Source organism: Salvia splendens, chromosome 8 (genome assembly GCF_004379255.2).
Source record: "Salvia splendens isolate huo1 chromosome 8, SspV2, whole genome shotgun sequence".
In the NCBI taxonomy this organism is placed as follows: Eukaryota; Viridiplantae; Streptophyta; class Magnoliopsida; order Lamiales; family Lamiaceae; genus Salvia; species Salvia splendens.
The window spans coordinates 1,796,068-1,817,737 of record NC_056039.1 but is presented as its reverse complement, the minus strand read 5'-3'; the positions used below and the strand labels follow the sequence as shown (position 1 = coordinate 1,817,737).

General features: G+C 36.3%; 5 protein-coding genes across 6 annotated transcripts; 3 read left to right on the top strand and 2 right to left on the bottom strand.

The window, feature by feature from the left end:
• Positions 1 to 99: 99 nt before the first annotated feature.
• On the top strand, positions 100 to 4,548 carry LOC121743305 (OVARIAN TUMOR DOMAIN-containing deubiquitinating enzyme 6-like). Of its 2 annotated transcripts, none has more exons than XM_042136571.1 (9): positions 100 to 257; positions 749 to 1,783; positions 2,086 to 2,247; positions 2,712 to 2,789; positions 3,308 to 3,386; positions 3,493 to 3,638; positions 3,715 to 3,780; positions 3,860 to 4,034; positions 4,116 to 4,548. In XM_042136571.1, the coding sequence occupies exons 2-9, from the start codon at positions 1,070 to 1,072 to the stop codon at positions 4,334 to 4,336; spliced, it is 1,641 nt and encodes a 546-aa protein (XP_041992505.1). In that variant the 5' UTR covers positions 100 to 257; positions 749 to 1,069; the 3' UTR covers positions 4,337 to 4,548. The 2 variants fall into 2 exon arrangements, with proteins under 2 accessions (XP_041992505.1, XP_041992504.1); XM_042136570.1 differs by having other exon boundaries at positions 3,490 to 3,638.
• Positions 4,549 to 5,341: 793 nt separating this feature from the next.
• On the top strand, positions 5,342 to 8,636 carry LOC121744725 (mRNA-decapping enzyme-like protein). The gene is made up of 8 exons (XM_042138324.1): positions 5,342 to 5,578; positions 5,685 to 5,725; positions 5,892 to 5,941; positions 6,297 to 6,441; positions 7,008 to 7,064; positions 7,138 to 7,261; positions 7,803 to 8,270; positions 8,418 to 8,636. Exons 1-8 carry the CDS (start codon positions 5,420 to 5,422, stop codon positions 8,475 to 8,477), a joined length of 1,104 nt encoding a protein of 367 aa, XP_041994258.1. The 5' UTR covers positions 5,342 to 5,419; the 3' UTR covers positions 8,478 to 8,636.
• Positions 8,637 to 9,102: 466 nt separating this feature from the next.
• LOC121744724 (nicalin-1-like) lies at positions 9,103 to 13,817 on the bottom strand. The gene is made up of 14 exons (XM_042138323.1): positions 13,470 to 13,817; positions 12,851 to 13,017; positions 12,458 to 12,561; positions 12,315 to 12,381; positions 12,092 to 12,184; positions 11,853 to 12,017; positions 11,630 to 11,770; positions 11,468 to 11,545; positions 10,938 to 11,050; positions 10,775 to 10,835; positions 10,503 to 10,670; positions 10,137 to 10,238; positions 9,688 to 9,777; positions 9,103 to 9,436 (listed from the first exon to the last, which is right to left on the bottom strand). The coding sequence occupies exons 1-14, from the start codon at positions 13,762 to 13,764 to the stop codon at positions 9,374 to 9,376; spliced, it is 1,707 nt and encodes a 568-aa protein (XP_041994257.1). The 5' UTR covers positions 13,765 to 13,817; the 3' UTR covers positions 9,103 to 9,373.
• A 427-nt stretch (positions 13,818 to 14,244) lies between these two features.
• Positions 14,245 to 17,335, bottom strand: LOC121745396. Its single transcript, XM_042139279.1, has 9 exons — positions 17,146 to 17,335; positions 16,858 to 17,036; positions 16,424 to 16,519; positions 16,224 to 16,280; positions 15,851 to 15,931; positions 15,417 to 15,451; positions 15,170 to 15,259; positions 14,939 to 15,095; positions 14,245 to 14,797 (listed from the first exon to the last, which is right to left on the bottom strand). The coding sequence occupies exons 1-9, from the start codon at positions 17,267 to 17,269 to the stop codon at positions 14,678 to 14,680; spliced, it is 939 nt and encodes a 312-aa protein (XP_041995213.1). The 5' UTR covers positions 17,270 to 17,335; the 3' UTR covers positions 14,245 to 14,677.
• Positions 17,336 to 18,818: 1,483 nt separating this feature from the next.
• On the top strand, positions 18,819 to 20,315 carry LOC121743486 (photosystem I subunit O-like). Its single transcript, XM_042136790.1, has 4 exons — positions 18,819 to 18,975; positions 19,672 to 19,744; positions 19,845 to 20,024; positions 20,118 to 20,315. The coding sequence occupies exons 1-4, from the start codon at positions 18,885 to 18,887 to the stop codon at positions 20,206 to 20,208; spliced, it is 435 nt and encodes a 144-aa protein (XP_041992724.1). The 5' UTR covers positions 18,819 to 18,884; the 3' UTR covers positions 20,209 to 20,315.
• Positions 20,316 to 21,670: the final 1,355 nt, after the last annotated feature.

Sequence of the window (21,670 nt, the reverse complement as noted above, 5' to 3'; positions counted from 1 at the left end):
ATGCAAATGCAAAAAAAAGAAAAACTAAATTCCGCAGTCACGTGCTCTTCTTTTATTTTCTTCTTCTTTAAACTCAGCCTTCTATTTTTTTTCATTTCCACAAAACTGCCCTCTGTTTCTCTCTCTATCATTCTCTCTCCACCTATACATACATATAAATTCACACACACATCTACACACACTCTCTCCGAAGTCATATTCTCGCTCGTCAGCCTTCGAAACACTGCTACAGCTATCTGTTTGATCGATTGAATCAGGTGAGTGTCTCCAGCTCGGAAACGGGTCAACTCTTTGGCTGTTTGATTTCTTAATTCAGTTCATGCGTCTAATAATTAGGTTTTGTTTTTGTGATTTTTCATCCGGAAATTGCGAATCTCCAGCTCCTGGATTTATTATTCGAAGTTGATTTTATGCGTAAAATGTATGAATGGCCTTTTTTTTCGTGGGATTTGGGTGGTGTTTCTTATTAATTGAAGGTTTACTGTATTGATGCCGCGCAGTGTAATTTATTTACGTGTGTTTGGCAATTCTTGAATATTGAAATTCTTGATCACTTGGTGATTGCGGTGGGGAATTGCCTTGTTCTTGAATGGTTTATCTTGAATTATTAGTAAATGCCCTGAATCCAGTTTTTATGTGTTGATTTCTTTTGTCAAATGAATCATGACAGTTGTGCTTGTCTATTTCTTGAGGTTAAAATGTCCAGAAACTTTTACTTATGTGCTTATTTCTTTTGTTTCAATTGCAGTTTGAAGTCTTGGATGTGATTATTCGTTATCCGGGGCTTGATCGCTGGTAAATTTGAGTACTCATTTAAAAGAGGGTTTTATTGGTAAAGAATAAAAGGTTTGGAGGTCTAGGTCTCATGAGAATTGTCAGGGGAATGCAGAGATTGATTCGTGCTGAACAGAGCTTAGCCGGCTGGAAGAACAAATCACTTACCCATGGAATTGGCGTGACTGCTCCCAAGGCCAGAACACGTGACAAACTGAAACCTGTTAATCTCTAATTTGGGTAAAAATAAGAGGATAAAAAGTGTCTCCTTGGGTTCTCAGTGAAGATAGTAAGTATGACTCGGATTGTAGTGCAGCGAGGTTCTTCCGGTTCATCATCGTCGTCATCATCATCATCATCATCATCATCCAACCAAAACAGATCATCAACATCACCACCTAGTCCATTGTCTTCTTTGGCTCCTCTGCAGTCACAAGCTTCTCCACAGTCACAAGCTACTGACACTTCTTCGCAGTCACAAGCAACAGTAAAGGATGAAAATTTGGTAGAAGTGCAAGATCAGAATGTACTGGATGATTTGTCAGATCATTGTGCTGTTTCAGACAACAAAAGTGAGGATCTTTCTCCGGGAGGTTTGAACAGCAACCTGCCAGGTGAAAAATTGGTAGAGGATGAGATAGTGCATAATGATGATAGTGCAGGTACCGGAGATTTGGTTAAAGGGGTAGTAGGGATGTCGGTGGAGGGGGAAACTGATGCAATGGTTGTAAGCTCTATCCAGAAGATCCCTGGCAGTTCATATCCACCACCACCACCACCACCTCCAATGCGTTCCTCTGTGAACTCGACCTTTAGGAGATCTCCATCTGCAGACCCAGTTGCAATGAGATTAGGGCCATCCAGGAGACCTGCTGCCTTGCCTGGTGTATCGATCAGATCACCGCCAACTGAATCTCGCCCATCTTCACCTCGGTCTCATTGCGAAGGTGAAGGATATAACAGTGCTGATGAGCAGAGCCCGAGCTTTGGTTTGGGCTATGATGATGCAGTGAGTTTTATTTGGTTCAGCTTTTTGAACAATTGTGTTTCATTTATACATCCTTGAGCTCTACTATTATACCTTTATACAAATAAAAATCAAGCATCTATCTAGTAGTCAATGATTTGCTCATTTTTTTATATTTTATTATTATTATTATTATTATTATTATTATTATTATTAAAAAAAAAATTTACCGTTGCATGGTTAAATTATTCTGGTGGTCTTGATGTTTATGTGTTACAACTTGCTAAAGAATATTAGTTTATGTGCCAGAGTAGTGTGATAACCACTTCTTTTATCTGATACAGGAAAAAGAACGCCAATTTGTAATTGATTTAAGGCGAGTGAAAGGCTTGGAAGTGAGAAAAATGTTAGAGGATGGGAACTGTCTTTTTCGTGCTGTTGCAGATCAAGTATATGGTGATTCAGATCTATATGCTTCGGTTAGACAGATTTGCATTGACTATATGGTAATTTTCTGATTTTCTTTATTTTCATTAGTACACCCTGCTTGTGTTTGTGGTCAGTGCATCTCGCCTAACGAAAAAATGTATTTGCTCATGAGCTTTGACTGAGAACACTCTCACTTGTACTATCAAAGAAGAAGCTTGGTCCTAGCTTCTAATATTTATTTAGGTTACTTCCTGAGCAGTAGTTATTTTACTAGTCTTTGACAGTTCTACCTTTCAAAATATGCGGTAATTAGGTGCTGTATCGTTTTGTAACTGTTAGTGATTGATTTTGAGCAAAACAATTAGCATACTGTGTATTTGTTTGGCTTGTTCCTCTCAAGAATATAACCATAAATATTTGTTATGACTACATGCTTATTAATTTTTTAACTGATCAAGTTAACATGCAATAGTTATTTCCTAGGCATCTTTTCCTGACGTTCTCTTTGTTCATTAACCATACTAGATAAATTCTGTTGTAGGAACGGGAAAGAGATCATTTCTCACAGTTCATAACAGAAGGTTTTACTCCCTATTGCAAGAGGAAAAGAAGAGATAAGGTACAATCTTGCTAGTTGTCTCAGCATTCATAATAGAAGGTTTTACTTCATTATTCAATCACCCAAAAATAAAAATAAAATAAAAAATCCCCCAACTCTAATAGTTTGGAGAGTCAGCATGCCCACCACAACAACCTACCCACTTTAATGATAAAAAGGAAAAACATGATGTCTTCTATGACCCATCACATCGCCATTTCACTGAGATTCAGCTGATATTTCTTTTTTGAAATGTGAGCTTCGGAAACAGATCAAGTTAGAGTTGCTAGAACATAGGGATTATATATATGCCTATTGGTTATGTCTTAGAAATTGAGTCTCTATCATGGAGGGAACCATGTTCTCATAAATGTTATGATTTGAAATAATGAAGAACCAAGTCATTTTGTTTCTTGTGTATCATCAATTAATAATTTTTCGACCCAACTGTAAAGAGAACTATTGGGGAAGAAGTGGAATACCCGAGCCTGAGTTGTTGTGGTTCTTCATAATTTGGGGTTTGTTCTTTTGTTTTGAAGGTCTATGGAAATAATGTGGAGATTCAGGCTTTATCAGAAATATACAACCGGCCTATACATATATATTCCTACAGCACAGGTAATTTATATGCATTTTATGATTTTTGATTCAGACTTTCTATGCTATATAAGATCCCTTCTTGTTAGTCTAGCAATTAAATCATATTATTTATGTGATGTAGTAGAACCTATAAATATATTCCACGGAAATTACCATACCGACGAGCCTCCAATACTGCTAAGCTACCACCGTGGAAATCACTACAATTCTCTTGTTGATCCACATAGGCGGACCATTGGTGCTGGGCTTGGATATAGCTCCCTCCGAGGGGTAAGTGTATCTATTTTTGAATGTTCCTTCATATGCCACATTCTGATGCTCGCCGCTTTTGGTGTTAATCCGACAGACGGACATTGATGAGGGTAAGATAAAGGCAGCAATCAAAGCTCAACAGGACCAACAAATTGATAATGTAAGTATGTAACATCTCTAAAGAATGGAATAGTCATCTGTACTCTGAAACTTAGTAACAGATTTGTTTCACTCGGTAGGCACTTCTTGCTGAGGGACGCTTCTACTCGGACATTGAGCTGACTGAGAAGGAAATGGAACGCACGGCGATGGAAGCTTCAAGGGCAGAGTATCTAGCTAGTAATATGTTCAAGCAACCAGTCGGTCCTATGGAGTCCTCGACTTCTGGAGCTGAACCCTCATCCTCTGTAGCAAGTGAGTGCTTACTGAAAAGGCTTGGACAATTATATGAATTCTTTGCAATGAGCTGAACTTGTAACCTTTTTGTCGTGTCAGGAGCATCAGGAAGCGTCTCCAGGCAGGAGGGAGAGCGGGATCAGGGGTCCAGCCCAGTTCTGAGCAGCAGCAGCATGCAGGTGCTGCTATCTATGGGGTTCAGCTATCTGCAGGTGGTCGAGGCGTTTAGCATTTTTGGAGACGACGTCGATTCCATGGCTTGTTACCTGATTGAAACGAGCAGTAGTGGCAGAAATAAGGGCAAAGCAACCGAGAAATAAGAATCATGCAGCAGAGCTTTAGTCAGACTCTTTAATCTCATTTGCCAACAGCTTGTGGAATTTTGAACTTGCTCTGCTTTTTTGGTTGTTTTCAATATGAGAAATACTCGAACCACAAAATGGGAATTTGCTTATGCATATCTTACTTTAGCCATTGAAGAGTCCTGTTTTAGGGCATGCTTCTATTGAAGAGTCCTGTTTTGTTTGGTCAATTTGATATTGAGGAAGGAAGTACTAGATTTGGATGTTAGGACTTCTAAATGACTACAGCCATGTCCTTAAACCGTTGACGCCCATCCCCCTGCCAACCCACATCGGTTCTTGCCATGGTCTTGTCCCGGGATGGGGCGCCTACTCACCGTTGCACGTACCTTTTGTATGATGTTAAAAAAATGATGCCATACAACTATACTATTATTTCCATAACTTTGATTTAAATAAAAGCTAATTTATTTACTAATAGTGATTTAGTGCAGTACTATTTTAAAACTATACTCCCTCCGTCCCACATAATTTGACCCAGTTTTCCATTTTGGGCCGTCCCACATAATTTGACCCATTTTACTTTTTCCATTTTTGGTAGTGGATCCCACATTCCACTAACTCATTCCTACTCACATTTAATTATAAAACTAATATATAAAAGTGGAGCTCACATTCCACTAACTTTTTCAACTCACTTTTCATTACATTTCTTAAAACCCGTGCCCTTTCAAAGTGTCCCAAATTTTGTGGGACGGAGGGAGTATTTTTATAACAATTATACTTTTATTTGACTAAAATTATTAACATTATTTTGAATTAGTTAAGATGGATATTAATGTAATAAATTTGAAACAATAATCATTATTAAAATTAGTAAAATGGATAATACTGTATGACAATTATAATGTTATTAGTATTTTTTATTTGGAAATAAATAATAGAGGGAAATGACTGATATACCCCTAACCCAGCTTAACAAAAGCCTGCTAATTCAGAAAATCTATTTTCACAAGAGTAGAAGTTAGTTCTGCTGCAAAAAATAATCTAGGGCTCTCTCTCTCTACAGACGCAAGGAGGAGTGAGATAGTCCCTGAAACGATGTCGCAGAATGGCAAATTGATGCCCAATCTCGACGAGAAGACCACCAAAGTCCTCAATCTGACGGTGCTGCAGCGGATCGATCCATTCGTGGAGGAAATTCTCATCACCGCCGCACACGTCACCTTCTACGAATTCAACATCGACACTAGCCAATGGGTAAGCTATCTGAACACATTATACAGCAGCTGTTGAATTTGATGATTCGTTTAGGTTAGGGGTTTCTGTGTTGTTAATTTTGGTGATTGTGGATTTTGGTTGGCAGAGTCGGAAGGATGTGGAAGGTTCGCTTTTTGTCGTGAAGAGGTGAGGCGTTCGTTGTTTCAGTTCCGTTTCCATTTTCTGGTAGATTGAATTGATTTAGTAGGCTATTTGGATGAAATTGTGTTGTTTTTATGCTGGTTGGAGGATTTTGTGAGTTTGTTGTTTAATTCTGCTTGCTATTTGATGTTTGGGATTTTTGTTTGTTCAGGAATACCCAACCTAGGTTCCAGTTCATAGTAATGAACCGACGAAATACTGGTTAGTCACTGATCTCATTTCATACTGTAATCACTTGCGGTGCAGATGGGGGGTTTTGGCTTCTAGTCTTTAAAAAATATCTTTAATCTTGGTTTTAGATCTCTATGCTTAGATATTAGTACTAAGTTTTTTGATGTTTAACAAATTGGACTACTTTGAGTTTTCAGAATTAGAGTTCTCAATATCATGTTATACGAGAGTGATTGATAAATATAGTATCTCCATTTATATGATTCAGTGGACCTGTCTGATAAATAATCTTCTACTGTACTAAATATCATGCAATAGTTTAACTTTCTAAGCTTACCAGAGCTATATTTGGATGTTTATGGCCTCTATTTTCTGTTTCAAGCAGATAATCTGGTGGAGAATCTCTTGGGAGATTTTGAGTATGAAGTCCAGGTTCCATATCTTTTATATCGAAATGCTTCACAAGAAGTAAATGGAATCTGGTTTTACAATGCACGCGAATGTGAAGAGGTTGCAAATCTGTTTAGCAGGTGTGATATCAAATATTTGCTAGTGTTTTTGTTTGCATCTGTTAGTGTGTAACTCCATAGAGTATGGTTAACATGCTAACTTATAAATATTTGTTCTGGTTTTATTATGAGAGGAACTATGTAGCTGTCTTGGGACATTTATCCAACTGTTTTTTAGTTATATGCTTATTATGGATTGTCTTGTAATATTGTCTCATCACTAACTTCAGTGCGACTAGGCCACATGCGTGTATTTTCGTAATGGTATTGAAACAGTAGCTTATTTCCCCTGTACTTATTTGGTTAGTGTAGTAATTACATGGAAAAAATGAGAAATTATTAGATTAGAGTATTGATTTAGGAGCATGTTGTTGGAAAATGCCATTTCAAAAATTTGTTGGCTGTTTACCATGTACTAATGTTTACATTATATCTATATTCTTCTGTGCGAGAAATGCACTGTAGTGTTGATGCATGTGTATGTGTTAGGGGAAAGTTTTATGGGCTCATGTTGCCCATTCCTCAGGATGACTATTTTCTTATCTTTGTCTGCTTTATCATGTTAATGCTCTGATTCCCTTTTCTAGGATACTTAATGCATATTCGAAGGTGCCTACAAAGTCCAAAGTATCTTCTGTGAAAAGGTAATTCAGGTTTATACCTGATCAATTCTTATTGACCATTGAGGTGCCTACTAAGTCCAAAGTATCTTCTCAGTGAATTTGAAGAACTAGAAGCAGTTCCAACACTGGCAGTAATGGATGGTCCCTTGGAGCCAACATCTTCCATAGCTAATACAACAGAGGTTTCCGAGGATCCTTCTTTTACAAACTTCTTCAGTGTACGTTTTCTTTATCTTTATAAATTCCTGATGTTTGCTGAGTTTTGAGCATTAGGGAATAGGGATTAGTTTAGACTTAATGAGTAAGCATTTTAAAACATTTCTTTTTGTTGTGTCTTTGATTAAAAGACGCGAGAGAACTAGTTTTAACAATGAAATACTTTAAACCTGTTTCCTTTTTGTCTTTCAACATGTAAGCGAGCTAGCAGCATCTTCTAACCACGTAGGTGTAGAGAGTGTAGTTGAGAGATAATTTTATTTTAAATTGCAAGGCATTGTTTTATTTAAATTTTCAAATTAGTCTCTTTAAAATATTTTCAAGTTTTCTGCTTCTTTGGTCAACATAACTCGCCACTCGGGATCAAGAATCCCTCTGTAGTGATACAAAATAGAGAGTTAATTCTTCATATATTTAATGACTAATCTTCTAATTATTTATTTAGTTTCAGTATTAGAGATAATTTACCTAACAGTTATTGAAATGACCCATGTGTTGAAACATATGGAGATAAACTTGACTGAGGAAGCAATAAATTTGCAGAACACTATGAACATAGGATCTGCTCCAAATACAGCAATTTCAGGACAGCCTTTCAACCCTTCAGCAACTGTTATTCCTACATCCCATCCACAGAATGTTACTCTGCCCACTTTGGCAACTGCTCAGCCACCATCTAATTTATCTGCTTCTACCCCTATAATGTCTATTCTTGAAAATACGGAACGTACCACATCACAACGCTCAGCTGATCTGGTGAAGCCATCAACCTTTTTTGGCCCTCCCCCTTCCTCTGCTGGACTGGTAATACCTCCCGTATCATCATCAGTGCCAACTGCACCTCCATTGAATGCTCAAGGAAATCTACAGAGACCTTATGGCGCGCCATTACTCCAGCCATTTCCACCACCAACACCCCCGCAATCACTCACTCCAACTGCTCCTACACCAAATTATGGGCCAGTTATCAGCAGAGAAAAGGTTCGGGATGCACTTCAATTGCTTGTTCAGGTATGCAGTACGATTCACAGAATCTCTTTTTTACTAGCAAAGTTCTTCCATGTGCCTTCTAGATTATATCGGCAACAATACTATAGTGGAGGGGGTTGTTGTCTGTACCCTTCTAACACCCAAATGGTCGGGTATTTTTGCTCTCAGGACAATCAATTCATCGACATGGTTTACAGAGCGATGCTTAGTTCACACCAACAGTCATGATAAGTCTACTGCTTGAATTTCCATATCCTGCCTTAATCTCAGTAGAAGGAAAGTGTACAAGTCGCTGTTCATTATGTAGTTTTCAACATACCATAAATGTTCCTATACAATCGCTGTATAGAGCTTGCGTTATTTAATACTAGTTGATTTTACGCACCACTTCCTCTATACATTGTCTCGTTTTCACATCTTGATCAATACTCCCTCCGTTCCATAGTTATAGAGTCATTTTGCAATTTTGGTACGTTCCATAGTAATAGAGTCATTTCCCTTTTTAGTAAAAGTCAACAAATTTCTCTCTGCATCTCTCTACCTTTTTCATTTTCCACTTTATTCTCCCTTTATTTAAATCACCTAACATAATTTTCCTTAATCTCTGTGCCGAAAAGAAACGCCTCAATTACTATGGAACGGAACGGAGGGAGTACTTATTAACTTAGCTCCCATAATCAATTTCAACCATGTTGAGTTAAAAACGTTGGTCTCAAGAATGCTGGTTTTAATAATGATTGATTGCTCATCTCCAACCGTTACTTCCGAACTTGAGAATGGCACACTTTCAAAGTCTTAGAACTTGTACTAATGAAATATTTTGAAAATTAGAGATGTTTGGTGTTAAAAAACCTGAAAAGAAAAATATCTGCTCCATTCGCATCAAATTAGTCTAAACAAACATATTGAACGTAAAGTCGTTACATGCAAGCTCCTGGATTTCTGTGTAAACAAAAAATTTGCTACCTTACTAGTCTATCCCCTAAAAGAAACGATTGAGGGACGAATTAATGAGGGATGCAAAATATGCCAGATTTTGCTCATAGGCGCAAACCATGGAGTGAGCGCTGCAGATCCTGTCTGAGATCTGTGCTGCATTAATCAAACTGCCGGGACTAACCAAGTTAAACTGCCTTCACTTTGCGGGAGGTGGGGCGACGGAATAGACTGATCAGATCATCAAGACCCTGCAGAAAACATATGAAATCAAATCGAGAGCCCAAATCTACAATATAGAAACGCATATCTTGCCAAGAAACAATCTAGTGAAACATTACTATATTTAACAGGTTGTGCAAAACGAAATTAGTTTAAGCCAAGATTTGGTCATGTTTCTTGTTATCATTCAAGTTATGTCAGATTTGAGCCCTTTTTTTGTACTATCAGATGTCTTTGCACTTATACGATGTTTGTGTGGAGAAAGACGAGGCTGGCTTACCCTTGTAGTTATAACCAAAAAACTGAATAGAGTAATGAGGTAAGACCCGAGAACCAGCAGCAGAAGTAAGTCGAATGTCACACTTGCAACCTGCAACAAGGAGAGTAATTATGATCTGCTGATTTTCACACAAAAAGAACTTCCTAATGCAGGGAACGGTGAATGTTGCCTATAAAGTGAATTAGGACGCTATTCACACAACTGGTCACTGGACCAATAGATGCTATGTTTGGAGGCAGAAGTTCCCGATGAAAGTAAGTACCGTAAAAATGGAAGATGTAGATGGCAACAAATGTTCTTTTGCTTGCAATGTCAGCCAATATAGGAAGACATGAGAGAAGAAAAGAACAAGAATCTAGAGAAGAAAGTTCCAAAGTGGCACTCTGGTTTTTTAATAGTGATGATCAATATGGATTAGTGAATGAGATCCCAGAATTTCAGATTGGCACCTGATAGATGTGTAATCTGCCGCTTGTTGAGTCGTAAAAAGTAAACATCCCATCAAGTACTTCATGTTGCACTCTCACATCAGCAGTGTGATCTTCCAATTCCTATCAGAAATTTTTGACCAGTTATTAGTGGATGAAACTCAAAATGATGATCAAAGATGCGAGATCATTTTCTGAATCCTATAAGAAAGGACACGCTACCAACAAAGTACAAACTACAATATGGAAGGAACAATGCAACCATGATCTGCTCTTTGAAGTAGAAAAATATACACCCCTAGTTCTGATTAGTTGATGAAAACAATTGAAAATACAGATCATGTATGTTTTACAAGGAGTCAAAAATTAGACTAGAGTGATATATACCTTTTTCAGTGCCATGATAAGAGGATCATTCTTGGAAAGAAATGGAGCCACTCGAGGTGTTATTGACAAAAATTGTAACCATGAACGTATGTAAGAAGGATTTACTGATAAGCTACTATCATCTGCAAATACATCAATGTTTTTGCCCTCCTGGCCATAAATATGCCTCTGTTAATGGGAAATAAACATTTGTTAGAAAACTGAGAAAATATTACAATCACCTCAATAGAAAAATTATATTCAAGCAAAAACTAGCTATACAAGGGTCTTACTGCAAGACTTTCAGCAACTAATTTTGCACTTCGGGTTATTGAATCTTCATCAACAGAATTCCTGCAGAGGTGACCAGGGTTGACTATAGAATGATTCATACAAGAAAAAGGAGTTTTAAACACAAAAAGAAAAATTAGTGATTTTCACTCCTCGAGTTACAACCTGCTATCTGACAGACCTCCAACACTTTCTAGAAAATCAGGTGCAACAGAAAGCTCAGACAGTGTAGCTGCAGTAACTCTCAGCCTCGAAAATTGTTCATGCTCCCATGCAACCTAGAATTATAAACAGCTTGAGAATATAAAGCCTCGGAAGTTGATGAATAGAGAAACAGATCAGCAAAATATTTCATCTTTTAAAGATAAAGACAAGCCTCCTGTGTCCTACTGCTCACTGAAATATAACTGTCAAAATCATAAAAAAGCACAAAATTACTAATGAAGATTGTACACCCACCACACAAAAAATAGAAAAGGTGCAAGTTAAATGACCAGCCACAAGGCAATATCAGGAATCTTTAATCTGACACAAGGAAAAAGCACACTTTATCTTAGAATAATAGTACAAACTAATTTTTAGATCATTGTCCGAATAAATAATAGTCTAGTCAAATATAACTCACATAGACAAGTCTTATAATATTTTCAGTAAGCATATTTAAAATCTTGCAGATTGGATCTGATGTTACCTACCCGAGGATTAGAAATGTTAATCTTCTTGTGCTTCAGCCCAACTTTAATCCCAAGTTCTTCAGACACACTAGAGAAACCCTGCAGCAGTGCATTTGTAAATACTGCAGGAAGCACTTGAGCAAAGAACAGCTGTTAATCCCTGTCTTATTCTTAGAGCCATACCTCAAATATTTGTTTAATGTAGGCATTCTCTGGAGGCTTAGACACATGGAGATATAACTCATTGCGGATAGAACCAATGCTATTCAAGCAAATAGAATAATCAATTGTCTCACGCAAGCGTTGATCCAACCCATGGAGCCACTATAGCGGAGAGGTCAAATGTCAGAATATTATAACAATGATCCAACTGTATAAAAAAGGGAATAAGGGGAGAAGTAAGCACCTTATGAGTCCCATTGTAGTTATAAGGCCCTCCAGATGTCAGTGCAAAGAGTAAATTATACCTTCCTCTTGTCTTAGGATTTGAATATAAAATTGAGAACAATCTAGCTATTTCTAGGAGTGCTACAACACCACTTCCATTGCTGTCACTCCCCACGGATAATCCCTGTTAGCATAGAGATGCATAATAAGATACCGAGCTTCCAGCAATAATTAGATTTAAGTAAGAAAGAGATTTACCGGTGCAGCCCCAAATGTATCGTATGATGCCACTACAGCTATGGTAGGAAGTTGATTTGAATCTCCATCAGCTCTCAATCCTGGCAGCCAACCCTGAAAAAGTAAATATTTGGAAAGCTTACAAATAAGTTGAAGTCACAGGGGTAGCTCAAAGGCACATCAAACAAGCCACCAAGTTCATGCCCTAGATAACCCAATATAAAATAGTAGGCAAAACTAGAACCTGGATATTTGATACAGTTGGAGACACAATTTTCTTAGGTTCAGGTGCAGCAACAACAAGCTTGTATCTGAAACATGTTAATAAAGGAATAAGCTACGATAAGATTATATGAAAAGGATTCCCCAACAAATACATCAACTAACCCGCCAGTTGTGGCAGTCGCCAGCTGACCAGTAGCATCATTCTTCTTGACATCAGCTAGGACAGCATTGACATGGTCATCCTCAAAACCGAAGTACACAGGATACTGAAAATTGTGATAATTATAATCAGGTAACAGATAATTGCTGAAAATTAGAAAGTAATTTATCAAATAATAAATCAATAAATCAAATAACAAATAGCTACAAACATGTTACCAAGAAGCTAAGCATGTGATAGAAAACCTCCCTGGCCTTTCAGATACAAATTTATTTTGTATATACAAGCTAAACTGAAACTTCATTTTCTTCCATTGAATGAAGTAGAGAGAAAACATGAATTTGATCAAATAAATACATGTTACATAAGTACATCGAGTAATCTATTTCACTCACAGGGATGTTTGCATGTATAAGCAACCGTTCCAGATCAAGCAACACTTCCTTGATGCCTACCGCAGGAGCATGACCTGCTTCATCCTTGCCACCTATGTTCTGTGGATTGAAAACCTGGGGGAGTAGAAGCAATAAACCACCTAATGGCTTCTTCTCCTCAATATATTCTGCAATGATAAGTACAAATATAGAAATAGGTTACAACAGTATGATCAACGAATCAACTGCAGAAGTAATTAAACATTTTTGGTGAGGATTGTGATAAACACAACCAATACTAAAGCATGTGTGGTTATCCAGTTACAATGTGCTAGAGAAAAGGAGCTAATGCGCCATTTAGGAATTGAGAATTCAAGTAGATTTAGTCAAGTAGGAATAACAAAATAGTTAAGTAGAATGAATGCAACTAAACGGCAATTTAATCCTAACTAACGCCCAGAACTTCCAGCTTTTCTGGATTGTTCAAGTATTCAATCAACTTAATCATCCAAAACATACAAGCACATAAGTCCACCGAGAACAACAATTCTGAATTCCATAACCTCGAAAATAGAGCATAAACTGCTTTGTAATGAATAGAAAAACAAGCAAAAAGCACGAAATGCAGGAAATTAGCGACCTCTGATGAAAGTGAGATTCAAATCGCGGACGGGGAGTATTAGGACGGTGCGCGAGAGATCGGCAGCTGCGCCAGCTGCGGCGGAGGAAGAGAAGAGAGAAGACGCGGCGTGGTGGTTGAGAGCGGCTAGTCTGGATCCAAACGGCACGCCGGCCAGATCGTACTGCACGAGGCGGTACACGTCTACGACGGCGACGGCGTCACAGAGCTCGGCGCACGCCACGACTATAATCAGCAGCGCAATTGCCGACGAGTACACCGGTTCCACCAACGCCGACGACTGAGATTTCGCCATTGGTAGAGGTTTTGGAGCTTTGATCTGAAAGAGTGTAGGTGGTCTCAAGTCTATTTAGTCTATATGTGTGTGTGAGAGATTTTTTGCCATTAATATTAGTAGTATTTATTAATATTAAATTATTAATTATGCGAGTTCTAATGTTGTTAACTTGTTATTATCCGTATTTATTACTCCTCAATCATCAATTTTAGTATTTTACTGCTGTGGTTGATTACTAATTAAATTTAGACTTCCTTTGGTAAGTTCTCTGCCGCTAATGATAATCTGAAAAAATAAATAGCAGTATTAGGAGTAGTACATATTCTTACTGTTAAACCACAAAACTAAATCTTACTGTATTGATTTTTTAACATTTTGCATTATTATAAATTACTTAAATTCTTGAAAAAGAAGCATTTTACAAACTAAGTACGCTCATCGAATGCGATAAGTTCTGTTTGTAAGTTCAAGAGAATTGCCTTTTACAAACAAACCAACTAGTAAAAATAGACTTTTCTGTTGGCAAAATTAAGAGAATACAAGAAGAGTTAGATGAAATCAATCTAATACGTATAAGCGAATTTATATACATACATATCTCTACTTCCTACTGCAAGAGTCCACAATATGAGAGCCAAAACTTGAGTTTCACAAAGAATTCCGACATCTGACCTCCACAAGTTGGTGAAGTAGTCGAAGACGTTGCAACATTCGTTTCATTGTCTGATTCTACTCATACTCGGGTATAGCTAGATCATCTTGTTTTTCTACTCCATCGTGTCATTTCTCAAAGTGTGGTTGACCGTTTCAGACGTTATCAGAACTCAAAGGTAGGGGGGCGGGTGTTATGAAATCCACAGCTAATGTCCATGGATAAGTCCTTGTGTCTGAGTAATAGTTACTTCACCTGCTCGCATGAGATTCCATGAGTTCAGTCACTTGATCCATCTGCACTGTCGGGAAAGATAAACTGAAGGTCTTCATTGTCTCGATAGACTTGCACCAGTGCAGCAGCCTTATATGCAAACAGCCCGACCATAGCTGGCACGAGCTGTAAGACAACAAGAATAAGTCATCCACAATGAGAAATGCTCGAGAATTCCTTGTTTGGGACAGCAGTTAAAGTAGAGGTCACTCAGCTGTGTTTTGCAAATCAAAATTATCGAGTGTGTGATCCAGTCTTGAGAATTACCTGAAAATCAAAAATGTCGTGGGTGAAATGCTGTGACAGTTCCCACAGGCCGTATATTGCAGCAGGGATAATGAGCCTTGGAGATGAAAGAGCAAGACCAGCACCCTTCAGAGTTTTCTCCAGCGAATCCTGCAGATCCTCGCTTCTTATACCAATTCTGATATCATGCAATTACTAGTTAGCACATTGATGGAATAAACAGAATTGGTCTCTAGGAGGAAAAAGCTTCACTTTTTGGCCTTCTTTGTTCTGAAAATTTCTGGAACCATTTCTCGTGATACATTGTCCGCCTGTTTGCATAGTAGTTGAAAATACAAGCAACTGCAGGAGCAAAATTACCAAGAAGAACATGTGAGCATATCGGTATGAAGAACATGATAGGTAGTGTTGAATTGTCAACTGACAGAGTTGGTAAAAGCGCACGGGTCCTAGAATCGTCAAACTATAATTCGTACGAAGAAATGTTTCCAAGAGTTACCTGAAAAGAACTCCCGTTGCATAGCTCACAGCAGCCTGTGCAACCCAGGATGTGGTTAGCATATTTTTAAGGGAATGCTTATTTTGAGCTTGGGAAGGATTTTGATTCCTAAGCATCAGCTTTTTAGGATCAGAGTAATGGTAAAGTGAGTTTGTTCTGAGATTTTCAAAAGGACTTCTATCAGAACTAACTCAATGAGAAAAACAGAGATAAAAGAAAAAGGAATAAAGTTGGACTCTGAGGATTTCGAATCATAAAACAAACATGGATTCAGATCCACGTCTCAAAATCAACAAAGGCCAAGGTTGTGAAAGATACCCTCAGACAAAATATAGATATGTCATATACTTCAGAGCATAATAAGCCTTTCTTTCCTTGCTTTCCGAATAACATGTCTTGAGCTCATAGAAACATGTACGTCTTGACTTATTTACCTGGACTGATAAAGTTACGAGACAGTATCCACTACAGGCAGTTCCAATGGCCACAGTCAAAAGAAGCAGCTCCCTTTTTAGCTGCATTCAAAATGGCAAAAGTCCACATATTACCAGACTGGAGAAATCCTATGATGCTTAAGTCTGTTTGAGGTGCTATATGCGAGCCTGTATATTCCTTAAGACCTATATAAGATTGTCTTGTCACACCACTTAACATTATAGTTGAAATAGGTAATGAAAATGCATCTAAGTTGATCATTTCCCCCACACGATTTACCAAGATTCAGTCAATGTAATACTTAAAGCTATCCTAACAGTTGAGATGAAATGAAACTAGTGGAAGTGATAACTAGAGTTTCAGAGTCCATACAGCTTCATATCTGAGGAAATTCAATCTTTTCCTTTTCTCACTCTCGTCTGCTACCTCCTATCATCGATTCACCATCAGCAGAAGCAGTGTAAACAAAGTCAGTGAATCATCTTAACAGATAACAAGAATTGCACATTCTACAATTTTGCTTGTCTCACAAAGAAACCAGACAATAAAATCAATGCAACTTAGTATACAACCTTCATGGTCATTTTCTTATTCATTGGCGCCGAGTCAGTGTCTCCCATCAGCCATTCACTAGTTCTCTTCAATTTCAGGAACCCACCTTCACTTCCCTGTCCAAAAATCTAAATTGTTGGTATTGCAAATAGAGAATATCTATATAGAGCTAGAGGTGTACCAGTATAAGGATTAAGTTTAATGGAACCCTAGTTTATTCAAGAAAACTCAGGATATCTACAGCTGCTGGTAGACTAATCATCATAAAATCTTCACATAACAAATAGATACACACACATTTATGCTTACAATCTAAAACATATATATACATGTAAGGCATCTACCTCAATTGCATAGAGACAACTGCAGCTATAATGCAAACAACACTAATATTCAGAATGCTTAAAAAAGCAGAAAATTATTGAAAAAAATGAAGAGGCAAAACGTTGTATACCTCTTCGAAAGCCTGTTGCGCATTGAAGTTCTTATCATCAGAAACCTCCTCAAAATTTCTATAATTTGCATTGGAACCCCTTAGCCAAAGTTCATCGCAAATTCTCGCAATAATATCGCCATCGGATTTCCTCTCTCTGAAGAAAGCTTGCAAGACATCATCTCCAATCAATTCATCCACTTCCATTATCAAAACAATAAAAAAAACTATTAGCATTCACATTTTAAATATGTTAACAATAAAATTTTCAATAACATGTAAATAAGCCTAAAAATTTGGGGCAATTACCGGGAGTAGTCGAAGATTTGAGGCTGGAGAAGACGGCCGGCATCCTGGAGCCGAATCGACGACGACTACTGCAGTGAATGAGTGGATAATTTAGGGAAAATCCAGTAGCTGACAGAGAATTCATTGTTTATTTGTTTTTTTTTTCCTTGAATTTTGAAGCTACTGAGATTGAAGGCTGCCGTCAACAGATTACAAGATAGACTGAAGATAAATCTTCTCAAGCGAAGAAGAAACCTTTTATTAAATGACGGATTTGCCCTTCCAAATAACGATTTGTTTTATTCTAATTGGAATTCTTTATTTTTGAATTGATTTATAGGAAAATGTTCGAATTTTATTTAGAAAATTAAATACCAAGTTTCAAGCTTTTTTTTCCTCATAACCCAATCAAATAATTGTACATTTACTAACGGAAATGTGACGATCAATTGAACAAATGAATTTTTTAAAATACATGACTTTCTCTTTTTCGCTTTAGGCGGCTTGAGGCGGCTACACTGGAGATGAACCCATGGGCCCTTGCCGATGAATGTCGTCATCTGACATTGTTGATTGACTAATGGCAATCGTCCGTTGCTCACCTACTTTCACGACATCATCCGATATCGAGTGTAACTTGTGTCAATATATATAATTGTTGGTTATTGAGATTCTATTGTCTATAAAAAGAGATAGATGATATAAAAGCTAAAAAATAGCATGTCGAAGAGTATAGAGGGAATGGATAAGACGAAGAAAAAATAATGCTAAATAGTCATAATCAATCTAAAGAAATCGATTTATAGAGTTCTATACGGCATACTTTTTACTAAAACTGATTGGATTTTGAGACAAAAATGATTAACCTAAGCTATTGATGGTTAATTTATTATTATGTATTTGACCCGTATATCTAACTATCTATGGATATTTGAACCTTTTTACGATGTATAAAAAGGTCTTCAATAGTAAACTTTATAAAAACCCAGAAGTCATTGTCAAAATTATACTGTGTCAATATATGAATTATGATGATAGTACGATCTTTCTAGTTTTCACATACCACAAATAATACAGTATTATTCCAATGATTAATTATCAGTTTCCAAAATTTCATATCACCATTACATTACTCCATCTTAATAACATTTTGGAACTACAATATTCGTAATTCATTTATTCGATTGGAAAATTGGATGTATGTATAAGTGGAGAAAATTCTATCCATGTCACATCAGATAGTTGGAATTTGTTTTGTTATTCACACAAAATTGAATTGGTGATTTTTCTAAACATAACAGTCCATTATACTCTAATAGACTAATACTACTATCATATAACTTGAACAACAATGTGTTGATATTTCATGTGATCATAAAAATTGATTGCCATTATATAAATCAATGAAATCATAGTCAAATATTAGTACAAAATTATTACTCTCTCCTGCCAGAAATAGATCAATTTATTTACTATCATTTTTCACACGAATGCAAGTTATTGCTCCATATTCTAGTTTTAAAAACTATACCCATTTCATTATACCTTAAATCTACATCATCAAACCTATCATCATCTATTTTATCCACAGAAATCCACGTGGCAAGATACCATTGTCCAAAGGCAATCCATGCAATCACAGAATCAACCAATCACCACATCATTCAAATCCCACCACTACTATTTTTGCCTTATGCTTAAACTAAGATACTCTGCCTCAAGTATTTGGCTCAATCACACACACACAGTGAGAAAGAGAAATGGCAGCAACAACAATGGCTACCTCTTCAACCGTGGTTGGATTGGGCACTTCCACTTTGTCTTCTCCAAAGAAGATAAACCTCTCTTCTGGTAATTATTAGTATTACCAATATTTAGCAGTTTTCATTTTTCTCTTTCGGGGTTGTCTCAGTTTCAAGAATCTCATGTCTTAATTAATGATACTATTGTTGTGTGTAAGGATACTTTAGGCCATTTAACATAAAATAAAATTACAAATTAGATCAAATTTGTGTTTTATTTAACCATTTACTGTACATAACTTAGAAGTGCAAAAAGCTAGTAAATCGTGAGTATCACTTTTATATAGTAGTACTACTAGTTTTTTATGAAATGTAACTATATTGATTTAGTGGAGCGTGTGGTTTATTTATACAAAACGAAAAAATGGAACTTTTAATTGCAAACATATGAAAACAACAAAATGATACATTACACACACATATATAGGTGCGTTAAAATGATAACCATATTTATGGTGATAACCTAATAACCTATCATTTTATAGGTCAAAAATATCATTTTTACTAAAAATGATATTTATACACGATAAAATGATATTTTTTCAGCATGCATATAATGATACTTTTAATCCATAAAATGATATTCTATTTTATAAAATGATATATTTCGTTCATAGAATGATAGGTTATTAGGTTATCACCATAAATATGGGTTATCATATGATCACATATATTTCTCAAATGAAGGAGTATTACAAACTCTTATTTTTCTTAATTAGTTTCTTCTAATTTTATTTTGTCTTAGGGTTTCTAAAGTCTCCCGTGGCAGCAAGGAACCCACTAAAGCTAGCACAAGCCTCAGGAGGAAAATTCACATGGTAATATAATTGCAAAAATATTTCTCTTTTAAAGTACTATAGTCTATAACTTTTAATTTGAAACTAACCGTTATTAGTGTATACTCCACATATGATGAAGCTTTGAAAGAGATTGGCTGAGAAGAGACTTAAACGTGATCGGTTTCGGTTTGATCGGTTGGATTGCACCATCGAGCATTCCGGCCATCAACGGCAACAGCTTGACGGGGCTTTTCTTCTCAAGCATCGGCACCGAGCTCGCCCACTTCCCCACGGGCCCGGCTCTCGATTCCCCCTTCTGGTATATTAAAAGTGACAAAATAAGACTATTTTTTGCATAGAAATTTTAATAAATATTCTGATTATGTATATTGTTTTTGTGCTATGGTAACAGGCTATGGTTGGTGCTGTGGCATTTGGGACTCTTCTTGTCCCTCACTTTTGGTCAAATTGGGTTCAAAGGAAGGACTGAGAATTACTTTTGAGTTGTTTTTATTGACATATTTATGTTGGATTTAAGTGTATGATATTATTATAATCTTGTGACTGATTTCCCCTTTCAGTAAATTAATATTGTATCTTGTATAATAAATAATCCATGCGCTATAATTCATACTAGTATATAAATCAATCTCGATTGAGAAAATCGCGCGTTTCCTCAAAGACTATTTTTTTAGAGAAATTTTGCGAGGAGAGAGAATACATAGGAAAATTACTCAAATAGAATAACATGCTATTTTATAGTCCAAAAAGAAGTTAGAAATGTAAAATGACGACATTACACGATATTGAATATCTATGTCAATAAATTAGTAAGTAGAGAATTGCAGAAGTGAAACCCTTAAAATATAGAGACTGTGTATATAGTTCACTCATTTTTAAATAAATAAATCCATCTGCCAAACCCATTTGATTAATTTAGAACGTAAGAATATTTATATTCGTATAATCTATGTGTCTATCTGTTTAATTATAAGGATCAAGTTTATATTAAATAAGATTCTAATATTAAGGACGATACCGTGATGGATCGGTTTCGATTAAAAAATTAGAATCGTATATATTGATAATCCTCTTCTCTTACGTTTAATTATATAATATAGTAGCATATATATGTACACATGTATGTCTGTATATACGGAAAGTTACATTACAATATATATTATAATGATATAATATATGTTAGAGGTAATGATTGAATTTGTTTGTAAATTGATAATCACAATTCAAACCGACACGTCTATTAAATTGAGAAGCTTTCGGTTGGTGCATAACTCATAACTGTATATGCGAATAGACACGATTCTTCAGAAAGGACGTCTATCGCCTATATATTTGTGCTCATGCAAGCAAATCATTTACACAAATACACAATAAGTTACATGCATAGAATAGAAGTGAGTCACGGCACTATATAGAAATATATGCATTACGGCAGCATATAAAAATATACACATTATATGTGGTATGTTGATTCTTTGTCCATCAAAAGAATTATTGAAGTGTTGAGGTTAAAGAGAAGATAACATCAATTGGAGGATCCAGTCAAAATAAGGACGAACATCAAATGATGGATTTCAAGCTCTACATCAAAATAAAGAAAGCATGGATGGATGTTGGCGATTTTATCTTCACTTTATAGTATTAACGTTATGGTTGAATTAATTCGAATTTAGATATAAATTTCATTGATATGACTTAGATAGGAGCCCAACCTTTTCTATATCACCATTCTATTTAATTACACAAGAGAAATCATCTCTAGTACTAATACTATTATTTTCCAAGTTTGTGACACTATTTGTAATAATCTAGACTCTGCTATACGACCTTTTTTTTTACTGCCCGTGAAAGAATCTTAGACAATCCAAACAGAGATTTAATTAAGTCAAAGATTTAATTTTTTTGTAAAATTTCAGCTTAAGTACGTTCAGCATTAATTTGCTA

Bases quoted from the DNA above. Each gene is read 5' to 3' on its own strand.
- LOC121743305 (XM_042136570.1), top strand. From the start codon at position 1,070: ATGACTCGGATTGTAGTGCAGCGAGGTTCTTCCGGTTCATCATCGTCG. The intron at 1,784-2,085 runs GTGAGTTTTATT...TATCTGATACAG, and splicing joins GTTTGGGCTATGATGATGCA to GAAAAAGAACGCCAATTTGT. The intron at 3,387-3,489 runs GTAATTTATATG...TATGTGATGTAG, and splicing joins TATATATTCCTACAGCACAG to TAGAACCTATAAATATATTC.
- LOC121744725 (XM_042138324.1), top strand. From the start codon at position 5,420: ATGTCGCAGAATGGCAAATTGATGCCCAATCTCGACGAGAAGACCACC. The intron at 5,726-5,891 runs GTGAGGCGTTCG...TTGTTTGTTCAG, and splicing joins TCGCTTTTTGTCGTGAAGAG to GAATACCCAACCTAGGTTCC. The intron at 7,262-7,802 runs GTACGTTTTCTT...ATAAATTTGCAG, and splicing joins CTTTTACAAACTTCTTCAGT to AACACTATGAACATAGGATC.
- LOC121744724 (XM_042138323.1), bottom strand. From the start codon at position 13,764: ATGGCGAAATCTCAGTCGTCGGCGTTGGTGGAACCGGTGTACTCGTCG. The intron at 11,546-11,629 runs GTATGGCTCTAA...GCACTGCTGCAG, and splicing joins ACATTAAACAAATATTTGAG to GGTTTCTCTAGTGTGTCTGA. The intron at 10,836-10,937 runs GTTGTAACTCGA...TCACCTCTGCAG, and splicing joins GGAGGTCTGTCAGATAGCAG to GAATTCTGTTGATGAAGATT.
- LOC121745396 (XM_042139279.1), bottom strand. From the start codon at position 17,269: ATGAATTCTCTGTCAGCTACTGGATTTTCCCTAAATTATCCACTCATT. The intron at 15,452-15,850 runs GTAAATAAGTCA...TGGGTTGCACAG, and splicing joins TCGTAACTTTATCAGTCCAG to GCTGCTGTGAGCTATGCAAC. The intron at 15,260-15,416 runs GTAACTCTTGGA...TTGCTCCTGCAG, and splicing joins GCAACGGGAGTTCTTTTCAG to TTGCTTGTATTTTCAACTAC.
- LOC121743486 (XM_042136790.1), top strand. From the start codon at position 18,885: ATGGCAGCAACAACAATGGCTACCTCTTCAACCGTGGTTGGATTGGGC. The intron at 18,976-19,671 runs GTAATTATTAGT...ATTTTGTCTTAG, and splicing joins GAAGATAAACCTCTCTTCTG to GGTTTCTAAAGTCTCCCGTG. The intron at 19,745-19,844 runs GTAATATAATTG...CATATGATGAAG, and splicing joins TCAGGAGGAAAATTCACATG to CTTTGAAAGAGATTGGCTGA.